We start from the raw sequence: 21,388 nt of genomic DNA, 5'->3' as shown, positions 1-21,388 counted from the left end.
CTAATAGCCAGCAGATGGGAGGCTATTAAAGGGGTTGTCCGAGTTTAAAAAAAAAAATATATGTGGCCGGGAGCGGGGTTACTAAAACAATAAAGATGTACTTACCTCCCTGTGCCCTCCCGTCTCCAGCGCTGCTGTCGCTCCGGTCCGGGTGCCATGTAAACAAACATGGCCGCCGGAGCAGCGCTGGACTCAGCTTCCGGCCGGATGCGACAACCTTCCGGTCCCCATACACAATGCTGTGTGTAGGGACGGATAGGCGTACCCGGCCACGGCCGGCCGGAAGCTGAGTCCAGCGCTGCTCCGGCGGCCATGTTTGTTTACATGGCACCCGGACCGGAGCGACAGCAGCGCTGGATACGGGAGGGCACCGGGAGGTAAGTACATCTTTATTGTTTTAGTAACCCCGCTCCCGGCCACATATATTTTTTTTTTTTAAACTCGGACAACCCCTTTAAAGACCAGCAGTAAAATTGCTATATACTGCAATACAGCTGAACAACCCCCTTTCCCTAGGTCACATATAAAAAGAAACAATAAAAATCATAAACATGATCAGTATCGACGCATCCCAAAATTCCTGTTCTATCAAAATATCAAAAAAAGATTATTTCCGACTGTGAACACAGAAACGGGAAATAGCGCCCAAATCGCTGACTAGCCACTTTTTCCCCATTTTTCCATCCATGAATATTTGAATTAAAAAAAATGATAAAACAGTCATATAGGTCCCAAACTGATATAAATTAAAGCGCCAGCACGTATCGCAAAAAATGACACCTTACACAGGTTTTAACAATCTATTTAAACCTAATAAAACCTATATAAATTTGATATCCCCGTGTCATTTGGAGCACAGAATAAAACCTGTAAAAAAAGAGCTTATAAGAAAAAGCCACAAATGTGTTTTTTTGTAAATTTTTTGTGGCCCAGCCTCACCCAGACTCTACCTCCAGTGGCCTCCGGGTAAAATGAGTTTGAGACCCCAGTGTTAAAGGGTTACAAAGTTATAACTACAGGGCAGATTTAAAACAAAATTTAAAAAAAAAAAAAAAAAGCTTGATCCTGAAACTCCTGATCCTGATAGTGGCTTAGTCCTTAAAGGAAATCTACCATTTAGAAAAACATGAAATAAACCAAGCACACTCACATTTAGCAGTGTACATGCTGATTCAGGGGCTTATCTTCTTTATCCATAAAACGATGCAAAAAGAGCAAAAATTCTCTTTTTAATTTATGCAAATTAGTGCCGGGCACGCAAAGCTCAAACATTTGGAGGGAGGGCAGTGAGAGAACTGGCCGCGTAAATAAATTATTAGAAGAGCGCTGGGTGCCCTGTGTGACGAGCACAGGAGCGTCTGGCACTAATTTGCATATATTCAAAAGATGATTTTTGCTAAATTTACATTCTTTTATGGAGAAAGAAGCTAAGAAAGTGTGCTTGGTTTACTACTACCCTATAAGGGGTTAAACAAGAAGATGGGTTTTTCCACTGCTTTTGTCATCTAGTGGAAACTAGTGTCTCACTACCTGATGCCGGGTTCCATTAGTAGCATTTTTATTTATTAAATTATTTTTAATCCATTCCCTTATAAAGAATGGCTGGACCACTACACAAGCTCTTGTACCTCTTGGCGTCACCGCCTCATCTTCATAGACTGTAAGCTCTTGGGATCAGGGCCCTAACTCCTATTGTTTTACATTACTGTTTGTACTCTGTAATGTAATATTATATTTGTGTATGTCCCCTCTGATTTATAAAGCGCGACGGAATTATATGGCGCTATATAAATAAAGATGATTATTAAGAAAAAAAAATATCACGTTATTGTAGAAAATACAATTTAGCTTTAACCAAAATAAAAACTATGCTGAAATTGCTGTTTTGTTCCCCCTTATCTTCCGAGAAAATGAAATAAAAAAGGATGGAAAACCTTCTACTCATCCCACAAAAACATGCCTGTCCTCTTTTTTCTTTTATGTGTAGTTATTTGTAATGGGAGGGAAGGTAAAAACAGGTCTGGTCAGTGATGGGTTAATGACTTGGTAACTATTTGCAGGACTATCATAACGTGTTGTAAAGGCAAACACTCAGCATTTACCTCTCATAGCGAAGGAAAACATTGTTCAGGTTGTCATTCACTATAAGAAGCTCCTCTGTGAGTTGTTCATGGGTCACTCGGGGTATGAGCTCCAGGACTCTCTGCTGCATGGATCGGCATGTACGGTCCAATTCCTGGGAAACAAAACATGGAATTGTCAAGTCAACGAAAGTAGTCACTAAAGAAGCAAGAAACAAGGGATGTATACAAACAGATTATCCTGCCCACTATAAGATGACACATGGTGACACAAAACATCAAGGGACGTTCATAGTGACTGCTGACCTATGACAATAACTTTAATTCAGGGTCTCTAATACTGATGACTGATTGTAGTATCCTGAGATGTATAGATATCAGTCCAAAACAGATTCAAGGAAATCGTCCATCAAAATCAAGCATGAAAATCCAGGGGCACTAATAGATCCAGGCACCAAGACTGTGGTAATCTTCGTATATATTTGTTATCCATGGCCTCCTGCCTTCTAAAAATCAACTTTTACAATTATGCTAATAAGCCTGAGGGACTACTAGGGAGGTTCCCAGAGCCCCTCCCTGCTGCAGATTCACAGGTTATTACACTGTATGGGAGCACTTGCCCCCTTCCACTGTATACTGAAACTTCCTGTTCTGCAGTGAGATTACATCAGGCAGAGGGAGGGGGGAGAGGAGACAGTGTAACAACCTGTGAAGCTGCACTATGGAGGGGCTTTGGGAACCGCCCCAGTAGAAGGAAGGAGGCCATGGATAACAAATATAAGAAGATTTCCAGAGAGTCTGTGCCTGGTTTATCCATGCTTGATTTTGATGGTAGATTTCATTTAAATACTATGTCTGATATACAATACATGAAGGGGCTTGCATATTTACCCAATGCCTTGCTGTTTAGTGCTGGGTGTAAGCATGAAACAGATTGTTTGCATTGTATCAAATTGATAGTCAATGCTTTAAAATTGTAGAGTGTAAACCCACCAATGTGCTTAGAGAATATGTGCAGCATAAAATACAGAATACAGTGTTATAGTAGAAGACTCCTTCTTGCTTCCTACCTGCAGCAACTCCAAGTCAGACTGTGACGCCTTCTGTGGCACCAATTCAGTCAACATCTCCGACATAACTTTCACATTTCCATTCACCACCTCCAGTTCACTGCGCAGCTTCGCTATCTGCCACAGAAACAATACAAAGAAATGTTACATGAATGAGTAAAAATTAGAAAGAATCCGAGTGCAATAACTGCAAAGAATCCAAGGTAACACTTTGCTTTACATATTCTACAGATCGTTCTGTTTAGCCTGCATTGTAGTTCACCACAATCCTGGGCGGTGTAGTCGGAGCTTAAAGGAGAGCTGGACTTAGAAATACGAAATACTTATACATCAACATCTTTGGCTTTAAAATTAAAAGATTACGGATTTTTTTATATGGTTTAAATGTTTATATTACGTGCATAGTTGGGTATACTTCCCTAGTGACACCCTAGGTACATTTATGAAGCCTGTATTTATATTAAAAGAAAAAGACAAAAAAAAAAAAATACTGAAAATCATTTGTGGCTTCAGCAAACTGATCACCAGGAATGTCATATTTAGCTGGTAACAGGTTCCAATAGCCTACGCTATGCAGATTAAAAAAATGTCATTGTCGGTATTCTGAATCTCTTCAGTACTTTATAAAACTTTATTTCACATTGCATCACTTCCTGGCAGCAGCATGTGGTGGGGAGGTGGTATGGGGGGGGCGGTGTCTTAGTCTCCTCATGCATTCTTCCTCTCCTCCAAACCATCCCCTTACCTCGCCTACCTGCTCAATGCCCATGGAAATAAGTGGGGAGGGAGCAGGATGAGTGTGGAGAAGAGGAGACTAAGACACAGGCTCACAGGCTGCTGCAGATGACCCTCCCCCCCCCCCCCCCCCACCACCACCTGGATCTGACGATTCACTGCTGAATCTAAAGCTAGGTAATGTGAAATAACGTATTGAAAGGATTCAGAATGATGGCAGGGACATTTTTAAAATCAGCATAGCATAGCATAGGCTGTTGGAACCTGTCACCAGCTGAAAATGATTTTCAAGGTGATAGGTTCGCTTTAGACAAAGTAGTGATCATCAAAAGGTCCCTTTACATTTCCTGATGCAAACTATATCATGGTTTTCCCCATACTTTTTACATACTGATGCTGCACACCGCTGTTTACATCAGGACAACACGTGCACGAGCGTCAATTACGACATAAAACACGTGATCAGCCATCAAACAAACAAGTCATCTGGAACTAACAACCCAATCAATGTTTATGAGGCTGATTAACATCTTCTATGATAGAAGGTTCGTAATAAAGCAGAATTTGAATATATCTTTATTATTTTCATAGGGAGGTGTACTATAAGCATTTCATTCATAACTTTTTTCTTTTACATTTTTTCTTTAATGTTTCTCCTTAGCAATGCCCTAACTGATCTTTGCTAAGGAAGTTCTGTGCTTCGTAGGCTGAATTTGCTTATGTTAAAGGAAACCTACCACTTGAAGTGGCAGGTATAAGAGGGAACTACCGAGCACCAGCTCAGGCTGAGCTGGTGCCGGAGCTTATTTTTGTTAGTGTTTTAAACCGCAGTATCGCGGTTTAAAACACTTTTTAAACTGTATGGCCGAAGCTGCTTCGGCGCAGGGAGGTACGCGCTCGGCGCGCCATGCGCGCGACCGTGCACGCGGCTACATAGGAAGTGAATGAGAGCCGCGGGCATGGTGCGTCGAGCGCGTACCTCCCTGCGCCGAAGCAGCTTCGGCCATACAGTTTAAAAAGTGTTTTAAACCGCGATACTGCGGTTTAAAACACTAACAAAAATAAGCTCCGGCACCAGCTCACCCTCGGTAGTTCCCTCTTATACCTGCCACTTCAAGTGGTAGGTTTCCTTTAACTACGGAGGAAAGTTTAAGAGCAATACATACTACCTAGAAATGTAAATGTAGTCATTTGCATATGTATAGGTGCAATAATGAAACTGCTTAACCAAATCCGTTACCACCAATAAATAAAGAGCTTTTCACTCTCTGCCCTGCACCGCTCTCCTTGCGGCGGGTGTCATATATTTGTAGTATTGTGAATTAAGAATTAAAACGTCAGAATTTGTGGTGCACGTGCTCAGTAGTGTACTTCCTCCTCTGAGGGCCAGTCTATATTAGTATAAAGAGGTTGGCCTATGCTCAGAAAATAATCAAATGCAAAATGTGGAAATGGTTAAAAGGAAATCTACCTTCAGAATCCATCATAATAAACCAGCAACACATACAAATCCCAGAACTGTGACTGAGGTAATCTTCTTATATTTGTTATCCTTGAGCTCCATTCTTCTAAAATCAACTTTTAAAATGATACTAATGAGCCAGAGTTATGGCTGTGTTACAGAATCCCTCCATTCTCTGGCTTCGCAAGCTGTAACACTGTGCAGCAGCACGTCTCAGCCTCACCTTCTCCCCTGCTCTCTGCACTTCCTCCGCAGCAGTGAGCACTCAGTGGGTGGCTGGTCGGGTGGGTGGGTGGCAGGTCGGCTGGGTGCTCCTACGGAATGTTACAGCCTGCGCATCTACAACACGGATAACACGCCCATAGCCTGTCATGCTCATTAGCATAATTGTAAAAGTTGATTTTAGAAGGTAGGAGGCCATGGATAACAAATATAATAGGATTACCACAGTCACGGTGCCTGGATCGATGAGTAAGTGTCCCTGGTTTATCATGAGGGATTTTAAATTGTAGATTTCTTTTAAATGATGATGGTAAATTTCATAGACTTCATGAAAATATTAATAGATAGATAAATGGAGTTATATATATATTATATACACACACACACAGACCCTATAACTATTCAAGTATCTCTATCATTTAACATGCATTGTAGCATAGTGTATTTTTACCTATAAAGATGACATTTTGTGCCTCATAAAAATAATTTATAAATTAAAATATTATAAAATTATAAATTATGTAACAGCCATAATTAAGAAAATTGAAATACCAGCTCACCGGTAGCAGACAGATGTCTGGGAAGGAAATGGCACGGACCACCTTGCTGCTCAGGCGTGACAACTCCAGTCCAAAAAAAATCACGGTCCAGCCAACTTCTTCCAATTCCATCAAGCTTTATTAAAGATATTGCATATCAATAGTAAAATTGCCCAGGCATGGGTTACGTCAACGCGTTTCGAGCGGAGACCCCGCTCTTAATCATGACAAACATTATGTTTGTCATGATTAAGAGCGGGGTCTCCGCTCGAAACGCGTTGACGTAACCCATGCCTGGGCAATTTTACTATTGATATGCAATATCTTTAATAAAGCTTGATGGAATTGGAAGAAGTTGGCTGGACCGTGATTTTTTTTTGGACTGGAACAGCCATAATTAACAGTTTTATTTGTTAAATGCAAACCATGTTGAATATTTACTCTTATACTTGCATTTTTCTATTGTAGTCCAATGATTATTTAATATGTTCTGTCCATGTTACCTGATTTTTTTTTAACATGATGGTGAGGAAAAACCTGATGTTAATATTGCACTATAGGAAATGTGTTGTTCTTACCAACTCCATATCTCTGGTTACCAAGATGTTAATAAATTCTGACCTGACTTATCAGAATACCTTGGAAACTCAGTAACTTGAGGTTACTGTACTGTGCCAAGTGAATAAACCACACAGAATCACCAGAGCAGTGTCTGTAACTACACCTTATTATGCTGCAAAACTGATCGCTCTAGGATTAGGATAGGATTAGGAGACAGGGTCAAAATAAATGCTATATACACATATATATTATATAATATATTTATACACACACACACACATATACACATTATATGCAATAAAAATGTAATACACATAAATAGGCAGAGATAGAGAATATCAAAATTCTATGTTAATTTTTACCTAAACCCAAATTCCATAAAAAAAAAACCTTGGCATCTCTAACATCCCATATTCTGGAACCATTGGCAAGCACAAAATATTGCAGCATTCCTATCACTATCATAATTTGGCAATATATTACTTTACAGCACTGAGACACCCAGAAGACCTCACCATCTGTAAGGGAATTTAAACAGGTGTCCTGTCGCAATATATAAATCCCTATGGTATTAATTGTTGCAAGTGATAACAGAATCTCATTGCATCTAATCTAAGTAAAAGGAAATTGCTATAAATGTCAAGTGCACTGAAGCAAGAAGGGATCGCTGACCTATTTTACAATGAAAAGTCTACCCAGCATATACCAGTACATTTATCTGTAAGGAGGTTTAGTCTCCTCTCCTGACAGGTCTGTGTCATTAAGATATCGTATTCCTCTAAATGCAACTCAGGAAAATCTTTTCTTGGCACTGTGTTTTATACTTTGTAACTTCAACTAGAGAAATTTAGAGTAAATTGACATGGGTGTTACCAGTTATCTGGACAGTTATCTCATCACGGAAGAAGCTGGTGATGGTGAGTGAAGAAGCGCCGACTCTACCGGGACTACACCTCGTGGATCTCCTCAACACGGGAGAAGCATGCCTCTTGTCTGGTAACACCCAGTTGTCATTTTATTCTTACATTTATAAGATAAGTAACAATTGAAACACATTTTTCCCCCATCCTTTCAAAAGTTATGACACAGGAAAGAGAATACAAGCATAGTCTCAAACTATCCCAGGGGCGATCATCTTATGGACATACAGTATGGACCAAAAGTTTGGCCACACCTTCTCATTTAAACAGTTTTATGTATTTTCAAGACTATAAAAATTGTAGATTCACAATGAAGGCATCAAAACTATGAATGAACACACATGGAATTATATACTTGACAAAAAAAAGTGTAAAACAACTGAAAATATGTCTTCGGAGTAGCCAACTTTTGCTTTGATTACTGCTTTGCACACTCTTGGCATTCTCTTGATGTGCTTCAAGAGGTAGTCACCTGAAATGGTCTTCCAACAGTCTTGAAGGAGTTCCCAGAGATGCTTAGCACTTGTTGGCCCTTTTACCTTCACTCTGCGGTCCAGCACACCCCAAACCATCTCGATTAGGTTAAGGTCCAGTGACTCTGGGGGCGAGGTCATCTGGTGTAGGACCCCAGCACTGTCCTTCTTGGTCAAATAGCCCTTAAACTGCCTGGAGGTGTTTGGGGTCATTGTCCTTTTGAAAAATAAATGAGGTCCACCTAAACGCAAAAAGGATGGAATAGCATGCCCCTGCAAGATGCTGTGGTAACCATGCTGGTTCAGTATACCTTCAATTCTAAATAAATCCCCAACAGTCTCACTAGCAAAGCCTCACACACCATCACACCTCCTCCTCCATGCTTCATGGTGGGAACCAGGCATGTAGAGTCCTTTCGTTCACCTTTTCTACATCGCACAAAGACACGGTGGTTGGAACCAAAGATCTCAAATTTGTACTCACCAGACCAAAGCACAGATTTCCACTGGTCTAATGTCCATTCCTTAAGTTCTTTAGCCCAAACAAGTCTCCTCTGCTTGTTGCCTGTCCTTAGCAGTGGTTTCCTAGCAGCTATTTTACCATGAAGGCTGCTGCACAGAGTCTCCTCTTACCAGGTGTTGTAGAGATGTGTCTGCTGCTAGAACTCTGTGTGGCATTGACCTGGTCTCTAATCTGAGATCTGAGCTGCTCTTAAAGGGGTTTTCTCACTAATCAAGTTAGGCTCTATCCACAGGGCGAAGCTTGGCGATTTCCGTCGGCTCCAGTGAGGATGTATGGAGCAGAATGTCTACTCCATTACTCTCCCAAAGCGACGAGGGGTCTGACTGAAGTAACCGGGACCCCATCGGACCCCTCGTTTTCGTGATCTGTAGGGGTCTCAGTAATGAGAGGCGACTCTTGGTCTTTCTTTCTTGGGGTGGTCCTCATGTGAGGCAGTTTCTTTGTAGCGCTTGATGGTTTTTGCAACTGCACTTGGGGACACTTTCAAAGTTTTCCCAATTTTTCAGACTGACTGACCTTTATTTCTTAAAGTAATGATGGCCACTCATTTTTCTTTACTAAGCCGCTTTTTCTAGCCAGAATACAAATTCTAACAGTGTATTAAGTAGGACTATCAGTTGTGTATCCACCACAACACAACTGAGGGTCCCAACCCCATTTAGAAGGCAAGAAATCCCACTTATTAAACCTGACAGGGCACCTGTGATGTGAAAACCTTTTCTGGTGACTACCTCTTGAAGCCTATCAAGAGAATGCCAAGAGTGTGCAAAGCAGTAATCATAGCAAAAGGAACCTAGAAAAGACATACCGTATATACCGGCGTATAAGACGACTTTTGAAGACAGAAAAATCTTCTGTCTTCTCTGGGGTTGTCTTATACGCCGGTAATGTTTCTTCTCACCTTTTCCGCGATCCACCGAAGCTCCGCTGCTACGCTCCGGCCGCCGGTGACAGCTACGTGGGTGCCGGCGTCGCAGAGAATATGACGTCGGCACGCGGCTGACGTCATATTCTGTGAGCCGCCAGCGCTCAATGAGCTGTCACCGCCGGCCGGAGTGTAGCAGCGGAGCTTCGGTGGATCGCGGGAAAGGTGAGAAGCTGTTTTATTATTAGTGTGCCAAGCAGGCTGGCTATATAGAGGGGGAGGCGGCAGGATGCAAACTGGGGGGGCCGGCATTCTGCACAATTGGGGGCCGCCAGGCTGTATAATAGCTGGCTGTATACTGGGGGTACAGGCTGGCAGTATAGTAGGGGGGGGGCAGTTTGGCAATATACAGGGGGGCTGGCTGTATACTGGGGGTACAGGCTGGCAATATACAGGGGGAGCTGGCTGTTGGAAAAGGGGTAGTCTTATACGGCAAATATATCTTAAACTCTATATTTTTAACAGGAAAGTAGGGGGGTCGTCTTATACACCAGGTCGTCTTATACGCCGGAATATACGGTATTTTCAGTTGTTTCACACTTTTTTGTCAAGTATATAATTCCACATGTGTCAGTTCATAGTTTTGATGCCTTCAGTGTGAATTTACAATTTATATAGTCATGAAAACACAGAAAACTCTTTGAATGAGAAGGTGTGTCCAAACTTTTGGTCTGTACTGTAGTTTTGCTTTGATAAATCACATATCAAAGACTGTATATGGAGCATTGTGACCAAAATATTTTGAGCAATGCGTGAATTGAGTACCAAAAAGGCCTTAAGTAATCCAACCCTTATGGCTTTTACCGCTTCTCGTTTACAATATGTAATATTAAACTATCTTTGCAGCTTGGAAGATAATGTACAATAATGAATAAACAATACTGATTTTCCAGGTCAGAATTAGCTCTTTTCAATGGGGTTTACCCACTATGAACACTTATCTGCTATCATATATATAGATAAGGCAAGTGCAGATCACTAGGAGACTTAAGCTAGGATCACCACCGATTGGGAGAAAAGGGGTGTAAGTGCTCCACATGAATGTAAAGTAAATTCCAGTCAAATAAGTACAACATTAGAAACCCCCCAGTGATCAGTTACTCATCATCCTGAGGATTAGGTGTAGAAAGGGGGACATTTATCATTGTATCTGCTTCAGGTTTTTTTGGTGCAAGTTTGTTGAATACTTGACAACTTTTAACAATGCGCTTCACTTAGAGATCGAGCCTTCCGAGGTCAAAGTTACTAATGTATTGGCTAGTATAGAATTTAGGAAAAAAAAACTCACTTCCCTTCTGGTGTGCAACTTTTATGTGATTTGCTGCAGATTCACAGGTTGCTACAATGTGGAAGCAGCACTTCCTCTTTCCCATTGTGTGGAATTACATAAAGCAGGGGGGGGGGGGGGGGGGCAAAAGCCTGTAAAGCTACAGCATGCAGGGTTTCTGGTAACTCCCCCAGAGCCATGGTTTCTCTTTAGCATAATTTTAAAAGTTGCTTTTAGAACAAAGGAGGCCATGGATAAAATAAGAAGATTACCAGTGCCACAGTGCCTCGATCACGCTTGATTTTGATGTTAGATTTCTTTTAATGTTTAAAGCATATACATCTGAAATCACACAGGTTGACAACCACACTGCTACCAACTTTATATGGTGCTATATAAATGGACATTTTTTTTGGGGGGGGGAGGGAGCCGGGGGGTTCCTGATTACAAAAAATTAAAAACATCTCTGAATTCAATATTGCAAAAATTATCAAAGTAAAATTGAGTAAATATTGCAAATTTTAAAAAATGCTAGTACTTGCCAACTATTGTAGGATACAATCCTACATTAGGCGCTTTACATTTTACACATCCTAGAACTTTGTATTACCTGGTCAGGAGTAGGGATTATTGGAGCATCACCTGACGTTCCCGTCTGAGACTGGCTTGAGTAAGGGGGTGGTCCGGGAAGGCTAACTGAACCCCCTCTTTGAAGGGTATCAGGAGGTGGCAAATCTGGTCTCGGCAAAACCTCAGGCTTGGCAAAACTCTGAGCGACAAACAAATGGATAGTAAAAATACAACAATAAGCTAATAAGTCAAATGTTATATACATGCAGGAAAAAAAAAAGACATTTTAGTTTTTTTTTTTTGACATCCACTGATTACAGTTTATTACATTAAACTCATGGCAAATGTTGTTCAACCTACAGGAGAACTAGCATGTATGTGTTATTTAAAGGGTTATTTAACTCATCGCTTACCTGACCCCTCTCATCCAGTTCTGGCCGCCTAGTTCCTGCTGCTGCAGGTGACCTACCATTTAGGTCAAAATAACTTTACCTGACATCAGTCGAATAGCGGATTCAGCGTCCGCAAATGGGTGACTGGTATTGGAGAGGTCAGGCAAGTTTATTTTAAATTATTTTTTACACTGTTACCGTATATACTCGTGTATAAGCCAAGTTTTTCAGCACAAAAAATGTGCTGAAAAACGTCCCCTCGGCTTATACACGAGTCTATTACAAAAAAAAAAAAATTACCCACTTAAAAAAATAAACTTAAATACTCACCCTCCGATGTCGGCGCGGCTTACCGATGTCCCCGATGTCAGCGCGTCCCGTCTTCTTTCTTCTCCGCGGCTCCTCTTCTCTCTTCTGTCATGGACGAGGCCATGTTTTCTTTGTGGCCGCGCATACTATGACGTCAGCAGCGGCCGCGTCATAGTATGCGCATGCTAGAAGAAAACATGACCGCGTCCATGCCGGAAGAAAGAAGAGGAGCCGCGGAGAAGAAAGAAGACGGGACGCACTGACATCGGAGACAAAGGGGTATTCTCATCTGGATATTCACATTCAGTTTGATAAATCTGCCATATATAAACATTTCTTCAATTAGATGTTATTAAAAAAAATGTTCCTGTGTGAAGATAATTTCTCATAAATGTCGCCATGTTGTCCCTTAGAAACAAGATAGCTTCCTCGGATACGGCCACCTCTGCTGGAGGGATTGTACAAATAAACAAAAAGTTTTTGTATATGTAATGTCCGGGAGTTACTGTATGACCGACAACCGTCCTGTGGTAATGATCGCTGAAGCCAGGAGGTCAGACAGGGCTCAATAGCACATGTCTGGCCACCGCTGCCAGAGTGTGAGGTGGTCGTAACCGAGGAAGCTATCTCGTTTCTAAGGGACAACATGGCTATGTTTATGGGAAATTATCTTCACACAGGAACATTTTTTTTAATAACATCCAATTGAAGAAATGTTTATAAATGGAAGATTAGTGAAACTGAATGTAAATGCCCAGACGAGAATACCCCTTTAAGTTTATTTTTTTTTAAGGGCCGTGGGGGCAGGCTGCTGTATACTACTAGGGGCTGCTGTAGACTACTAGGGGCTTGCTGTATACTACATGGGGGCTGCTGTATACTACATGGGGGATGCTGTATACCACATGGGGGCTGGCAGGCTGTATACTACTGGGGGCTGGCAGGCTGTATACTACTGGGGGCTGGCAGGCTGTATACTACTGGGGGCTGGCAGGCTGTATACTACTGGGGGCTGGCAGGCTGTATACTACTGGCGGGGTTTGACCAATGCATTTCCCACCCTCGGCTTATACTCGAGTCAGTAGTTTTTCCCAGTTTTTGGTGGTAAAATTAGGGGTCGGCTTATACTCGAGTATATACGGTATATTTAAAGTGAATCTGTCACCAGGAATGTGAATTTTAGCCAATGACAGGTTCCAATAGCCTATCCTACGCAGCTTCCCCCCTCCCCCTCCTCGTGGGACTTCAAAACACGCTGCTGGCAGAGAGCCAGGTAATGTGAAATAAAGTTTTCTAAACTACTGAAATTATTTAAAATGCTGACAGAGGCATTTTAAAAATCTGCATAGCATAGTAACCTATCACCAGCTAAAATAACAACCCCTGTAGCTTTTTAACTAGTATTTAGTGCAGTAGTGAATTTCTACCAATTATATTTTATCGCATTTCTATTAGTAATTGTAATTATGTACGCTTTAATAATCAACTTACAGCCTGAGGTGTGTGAATAGGAGACAACGTGTCCAGATCCGTCATTGGAAACTCAAGTCCTTTACGTCTCAGGTCCTCATAAACAGCGACCACCCCTGTTAAATCTGGAGTGCTGCGGAAGGCATCTGCCCAGGCCTAAGAGATAACATGTACATTATTTTTGTAGCCATTTACATTCTAAAGGTTTATGTTACATTGTAAAGAACTTTTCAAGCACAGAAAAATCACCTGCTACTACATTTTAAAGGGAACCTGTCAACAGCAACCCTCCACAAACCACACACCGTAAAGGTTACAAGGTGAGTGGGGGGGGGGGGGGGGGCTGGTGACAAGTTCCCTTTAAGAACTGGAACAAACATATTGGGGCTTATTTACTAAGGGTCCGCGGCGGGACTTTCATCAGATTTTACGACGTTTTTCGGGTCAAGTATTTAACTGGGGTTAATCTGAAATTTTGTTATTTTGTTGGAACTTAGGCCAGGTTAATCTGAAATTTTGTTATTTTGTTGGAACTTAGGCCACACCCCCTTTAGCTAAGACCATGCCTCCTTACCAATAGCATGCCCACTTTAGTACACCAGTTTCAAAATTGTCTAAAATCTTTCAGGAAATGTGGTTTAAGGTGTTTTAGATAGGTTTCGAGCACAAATTATGACATAATTCTGTCATTAATAAAGGACAGATAAATTTTTACTTTTTACACAGAGCAGGAAAGCGAGTGGGACTGCGGAGCACCAGGGCCGGCACTAGCACTAGGCATATCAGGGCAAGTGCCAGGGCCCAGGGCTCCTGGGGGGCCCACATAAGGCTGCATATAAGGTATCCATGGGGATGAGAGGGCGGTATCTAATAAATCCATAGGGGGGGAAGGGGGGCTTTATATAAAATAACCATGAAAGGGCTGTTTGGGATGGTAAACTAGGGAATATTTTAGGGAACAGGAGACAGTTTTACTTTCAGAATTTTTAGTGCCGGGTTCACTGCAAAGGGGCCCACTGAGGCTCTGTCGCCCAGGGGCCTATTGAAACCTGGAGCCGACCCTGTGGAGCACAATGCATAGATCTCACAGCAGGTCAATATGAAGACACTCCCTCATTCCAGCTACAAACATGGAATATAACTCCCATATAATATAAGATATGAACGCACAGTCAATTCTTAACAATGTCTGCACATTAGTATGGTCAAAATGAACTATGTCATTGGTACGATTCTTGATAGAAAACTAGAATATGGTGTAAAAAAACAAGATGCCCCAGATTTAGCCACCGTGAAGAACTGAGGAATTTTTACATGGTTAAGTCTATGCATAGTAAATGTCATATTCCATTTATCTTTTCCTATAGATCTATTTAATGAATGAAATTAACTACACAAGACACAATCTTTAGAACACTCTTATTTCATCCTATTTTTATTTAAAAAAAAACATAAAAAACAACAGAACTTTCTTACACGGCTTTGCTGCCCCCATGTGGTAACTGTGAAATATCTGCAGAGTTTTATATACTGGATATTCTGTAGGTTAAATACTAAAGGGCGTTAATAATTTATGTTCTATAAGACATTTTTACAACATTTGATCTGTATTTACATGACTTTTTCAACCATTAAACCGGCCCCTTGTCATTCCAGAGTAAGCAGAACATGCTTGGTGCTCAGAATAATATAAATTCCTTTGTCAGCGATATCTGAATAAGCCAAGATCACGACCTCCTAATAACCTCTCCTCATGACTGGCTAAATACAAATCTTTCTTTAAAATGTTTGGTTTTTTTATGGATCTTATCAAATCAGGGGTAGTTAGGGTTCTGTGTACAGTGCATACTGCCGTCCATTGTACAGAAGTTATGCCTCCGAGCCCCATTCACTAAAACGGAACGGGACAGGACTGCGACCAGGCCGCCTGGCACATGGTCATGGTCACTGACGGGTGATGAAAAAAAGTTTTTTTTTTCTTAAAAACGAGGGCATAAGAAGCTAGAAGAAGAGCAGTTCGTGTCAGAGGACGCAGACACCAGTATGTCAGTGTGCTTGGTTTACAATCCTTCATCCTGGTGGTAGATGTCCTTTAACCTGCAAATTCAAAATTTACAGACCCAAAATAAATACTTCATAAAAATTAGTAAACTTACATGCAACTCGCCTGAGGGTAGTCCACCTTTAATAAAGGAGTCCTGCATTTGAAGTGTTCTCTGCACTGCCCTGCCTCCCTATTGCTGATTGACAGGGCTCACTACTACCAGTACTTAGGGACCGTCTGCCAATATTCAACTACAGACATATTCAGCTCTGTAGTAAATACGGTGTCAAATGTTTTACACGGTGCCCTGCTGGAACATTGATAGAGAGCTCTGTTACATCATTCAGCACTTCATGTCATGTGACCTGGATAATGTAATCTCAGGTCCTTTACCCCCTAACATTTGCTAAATTTACCCATGTGTATGTATCTGATCACATGAACTCACAGCATGCTTCCATGAAGGCATGGGGAGAGCTAGCAGTCCATGATTTCATGTGATAAGATACATACATGAGGTAGATGTTGCAAATGTTACAGGGTAAAGGACCTTAGATGAAATTAGCCTGATCACACGACATAAAGTGCTGAATGGTGAGAAGAGACATGTACAGGACCTGTTGGACTCAGCAGAGCAGGCCACATTCATCTTGTCCGTATGCCAGGAGAGAGGGCAAAGTTGATTTTATGGGGATATGAGGGAAACTATTTTAAAGAGAACCTACCACCACGAATCTACCTATAAAGGTAGATCGGGTGGTAGGTGGATGTAAGGGACGTGAGGATAGCTCTTTTTAGAGCTAATCCTCACGTCTCCGCTAACTTTTGGGAAACTTTATTCCCAATATGTAAATTTCGTTATGCGGCTACTGGGGTGTGGAGTAGCCGGCACGAGGCTACACAGCGCGGCTACTCCACGCCCCAGTAGCCACATTAGTCCTCCTACCCTGTTGCGTGCGGCGCGCAGCTCCTCGTAGCTGCGCGCCCTCGTTCCTTCATGATGGCGTTCTGCGCAGGCCGACGGCTGAGCAGTCCCAGCTCCGAGGCCGAAGCTATTGCGCATGCGCAGTAGACGGCTTGTCAGACGAGGGCGCACAGCTATGAGGAGCTGCGCGCCGCACGCAACAGGGTAGGAGGAGTAATGTGGCTACTGGGGCGTGGAGTAGCCGCGCTGTGTAGCCTCGTGCCAGCTACTCCACGCCCCAGTAGCCGCATAACGAAATTTACATATTAGGGGAATAAAGTGTACCAAAAGTTAGCGGGGACGTGAGGATTAGCTCTAAAAAGAGCTATCCTCACATCCCTTACATCCACCTACCACCCGATCTACCTTTATAGGTAGATTCGTGGTGGTAAGTTCCCTTTAAGTCCAATGCAAGTTTCCGCACTTTCATTTATGTAGTACTTGCAGGGGGCATAGTGATCTTTGGAAATACAATAACAGGAGCCGCCAAAAAGCCTTAAACTTGGATTAATTCTTATTAGATGAACTGTCAGCTTAAAGGGGCTTTCCACTTTACAGTGTCAGTAACAGCATATCACTTCCAATCGCCTGGAAATATCTGGCAACAGATTGGGAATCTAATACATATATATCACATACAAACACAAACATTAATATTAAATATTACAAATGAAACATTGTTCTAAAGTTCCCACCCAAAATTCTACAATCTCTACAACCATTTTTGACCCCACAGTCAAAGTAATGACCTATTCCCACAGTCAGCTTTTCTATGCATATTTCAAGCTGTGTCTCCACATGAAAAAAAGTACATGAAGAGTAAAAACAAAGAAGTTTGTGACATCGGTAATAGGACTCGGCGTGAGGCCTTTCCTCTCAGATCCACATCATTTTTCTAATATTATACAATTTCCAGCGGTCTCTAGGAGACACTTATAAGTCCAGTCACATTACACCATTACAGTGCAGTCAGTCGTACCTGTATTAAATTGAGAACTTTATCAGTGACTATGCTCGGGGGGTTGTTTCTCGGCAGGATCACCTTTACAAGCACCCCCTCAACAAACTCCTGGTTAGCTGCCAATACATGAAATCGGTGGCCACAGTTCTTCACACAAGCTTCAAGTACCTAAAGGACAGAAAACACAGAAGGATTATTTCACCCCCTATCATTTAAGATTAGTGTCTTTCTCTACCTTTCCTATACATTGTACTGGTTCTGTCTCACAGTGTTGTCAATCTTCAGGTCCAGTCACAATGGAGTAGATTTATCAAAGTGTCACACATGAGACCAGTGCAGAGTGCTACTAGACTGTCTTCTGCTGCGCCACATTTATCACTGATCTTCCTCAGATGCGTGATGATAAACCCTGAGTAGTGTAAGACTGTCCACTTGTACTCTCCACTCTCCCTTAGTTGCTCTATACTAAAATGCTAAAGCGCTATGAAATTTGAAGGCGCTATATAAAGATTATTATTGTTATTAAAACGTCAAATTAAATGTTTTTGTACCACTGACCTTTTTGCCGCAAATTACTCCACAATTCTTAATAAATAGGACAGCATGATAAATCTCCCCCAAATCTTAATACATTATATTTAAGTTCATAATTTTCAATGGGGACAATATTTAAGAACAAAAAAAAAATCCTTAAAGGGGTGTTCCCATTTGCGCAAAAAAAAAGGTTATGGTTTGTAATATGAAAAGTTATACAATTGTCAATATACTCTCTGCATCAATTCCTCAGGGTTTTCTAGATCTCTGCTTGCTGTCCTGCTATATAAACCTTCTATGTTTACTAAAAGTGAACAGAAATCTGTCCATGGTCACACAGGTGCACGGCTCGTTATATCACACAGCTCTGATTACTCTGTTGTACTAACGAGCCGTGCACCTGTGTGACCATGGTCAGATTTCTGTTCTCCGGAAATGAACAATGACGCTTTCTGTAGAAGGACAGCAAGCAGAGATTTTGAAAACCGTGATGAGTTGATACAATAAGGGTGTTGGAAAAATGTATCATTTTTCATCATGCAAACAATAACATAAATTTGCTGAAATGACAACATCCCTTTAATCCCGACGACCCCTTTAAACAGCACAACACATTTTATACATTTAGCTACTTTGTCTGGCTATAATATAGTGCAATCCTAAAACAGACATTTTTATAGTGCTTGACACTAAATTCAGCAAATTTTGAACCTTGCACATCCTCTTTAAGATAACTGTGTGTTGCCCAGCATTACATCAGAAACTCATGGGGTGAGTAATTTTGTGGTGTAGATTTTTTGTTATGTTTTTTAATTCAATTTTTTCAGTTTACTTTTATTCCTTATTATTACTTTCCGTCTCTCAAAGTTCCTTAATATCTATTTTGACCTATTTTTTTTTGCCCTTTATTTTTACATGTTACTTTTTGATGGTAACTGGGGTATTTGAACTGTTTCTGGCTTTCATGGTTCCCTTACAGCTGCTCACAGAGGGGGACCCAACATTCAGCTGTTCGCTCACTTGGACAGTTTTCTATAGCCTGTGTGTGGTTGCATTGCCACTGAGCCCCATTAACTAGAATCGGACTCTGCTGCCCAAAGGCCATATTGTCACTGGCCTGTGATACGGAACCAGAACTCACAGAACACCGGCACTATATCATAGAGCAAACCTGAGGAGGTACCGGGTGCATGTGAAAGTATGTACTGTAGGAAGTGTTACGGCTCATACAGATATGCTACAGACCCGACTCATCCCTAACACAAAGGCTATGAGACAAAACTCACCGTTAAAGCTAACATCACCTCCTGAAAATTCTTATTGCCCACAATCCTCTTTTTTAAGGCTCTGATCGCATCTTTTGGTCTAAAAGAAAACAATGGAGTCATCTACGAGGAAGATGTGATATCTATTACCATCTAAAGTTTATAGATATAACCAAATGTCATTACCCTTCTTCAGTTTCATTGACAATATCACATATCTCCATGTTCAGAGCCCAATCTTCAGAACGAAGAGATCCATCTGTTGCTTTTTCTGAAAGATTAAAAATAAGGTCATGTTTTCAACAATTTCCATGTTGACAACAATAAGCCAATGGAAATTTGTAATTAAAAAGAATTTTAAAAATAATAATTATATAAATAAAATATGAGTGTATATACATACACATACACACACAGAGCGAAAGAGCGGGCAAGATGGCGAGCGAGAGAGATTAGGCCCATATCACACCAGCACCGGGGATTTCAGTTACCGTCTATGAAAATCCATTGGAATAGCTTTTATTATATATAGAAGAAAAAAAATAAAAAGGTTGGTGCTCTATTTTTCCAACTCTAAATAATGGCAGAACATAAAGGAAGATGCCAGACACACAAGTGTGAACTTAGTCTAAAAATGTTTAAATATATAAACTCAAAACATGAAAATAGCCCACTTGCCCCCAAAAATACAAGTCCTTACAGGAATATGAAGTAAATCAAATACATAAACGTTCCAGCCACTTCCTGCTTCCTTACAGACATCTTCCAGAGTATTTATAGCGAAAACCTTCCTCAAGACCAGACGATGGCATTGTACAGTCCGTGCGCCACACCCGGACCTCTAACTTTCTCTGACCGTCCCGCGTGAATTCATTCAAAATTTTGAGGTTCCCTCCCCATCATTAAAGGCAACCTGTCACTAGCCACCCGGCTAGTAAACCCACAAACATCCCTTGTAGGGGCTATTAAGCGGTGTCCAGGCATGTCCTTATACTTCAAAGCTGGCTTCATGCCGAAATATAAACATATTCGCTGGCAGGTACCGTCAGGGGGGTGGAGGAGTCAAGCGTTCACCCACCCTCCAGGCCGATGCATCATGAAAACCCTGCCGCCTTCCCTGTTGTATTTTCCACAGCTCCCAGTTCGAAATCTTGTCCAAGTTCAAGCACCGCCGGAAGACGGGTAGACTGGGCAGTTATCGGCTCGATGGAGGGGAGGGGTGGGTTTTTTTTACGGCGGCCTGGAGGATGGGTGAGATTTTGACTCCTCTTCCCCGAGCGCAAATCCAGCTTTGAAGCATAATAAGGACATGCCTGGACAACACTTAATAGCCCCTATAAGGTATGTTTGTGGGTTTACCAGCCGTGCCACTGGTGACAGCTTCCCTTTAAATAATGATACAATTAGGTCCTCCATATTTTCATTGAATCATTGTAATGTTTTATTTCATACATTATCATAGGTTTTGGGTAGAACTAAGTATAAAAGTCTGTCCCTCTAAAACCATTCCAATTTGTAATGTGGTCCCTGCCATCTCCCAAACATTCAGACTGGTGCACTCAGAAACAGGCACCACAACACTCTTGGGGAGAGGAGACGGTGCTGACTGCAGTGCTATTCTATTTTAATGTCCCAGAAAACCCCTCCACACCTACAACAGGACCCCAAAGGGGTTAAACACCAAATTACTTCGTACCAAGAACATAGAAAGTTTATTATATTTTAATACTCATATGAGCAGCATGCCGTTCCGCATTTTACACTCATCCAAGGAATGTGCTGGTGGGAATCGGATTGATATGGTTTGGGGGGTTTTAGCTGACACACAATAAGTGAAAAGTATTCAATATACAATGGATAACCATACCACACCCTATGCTAGGAAAAATGTTCAGCATTTCCCTTTAACAAGTATTTTTGGACCAGAGATCTACACTGAGCTACAGAAAGGGCGGCTACTGATCTGAAAACAACAACTGAAGACAGAACTGGCACAGAACTGCAGGAACATTCCACCAACTGGATCGTCTGGGATCCAAGTAATATTCATAGAGAGGGCTGCAGTAGACGCTGATGTTCACTGCTAAATAAAGGAAATGTT

General features: G+C 41.6%; 1 protein-coding gene across 1 annotated transcript in view; it reads right to left on the bottom strand.

Annotated features, from left to right (window-relative positions):
- Window positions 1-19,554, bottom strand: part of LOC140104345 (target of Myb1 membrane trafficking protein-like) — a 68,412-nt gene extending 48,858 nt beyond the window's left edge. The window contains exons 1-7 of the mRNA XM_072127867.1: window positions 19,474-19,554; window positions 19,309-19,387; window positions 17,507-17,656; window positions 13,541-13,675; window positions 11,389-11,547; window positions 3,152-3,268; window positions 2,103-2,236 (exon numbers count right to left, since the gene is read on the bottom strand). Coding sequence (XP_071983968.1) covers window positions 2,103-2,236; window positions 3,152-3,268; window positions 11,389-11,547; window positions 13,541-13,675; window positions 17,507-17,656; window positions 19,309-19,387; window positions 19,474-19,511 — 812 coding nt within the window. The 5' untranslated portion in view covers window positions 19,512-19,554. The remainder of the gene's footprint in view (window positions 1-2,102; window positions 2,237-3,151; window positions 3,269-11,388; window positions 11,548-13,540; window positions 13,676-17,506; window positions 17,657-19,308; window positions 19,388-19,473) is intronic.
- Between the last annotated feature and the right edge of the window lie 1,834 nt (window positions 19,555-21,388).

This window comes from Engystomops pustulosus, chromosome 10, assembly GCF_040894005.1.
Source record: "Engystomops pustulosus chromosome 10, aEngPut4.maternal, whole genome shotgun sequence".
NCBI lineage: Eukaryota > Metazoa > Chordata > Amphibia > Anura > Leptodactylidae > Engystomops > Engystomops pustulosus.
The sequence above is the reverse complement of the archived record's forward strand: the minus strand, read 5'-3'. Positions and strand labels throughout refer to the sequence as shown.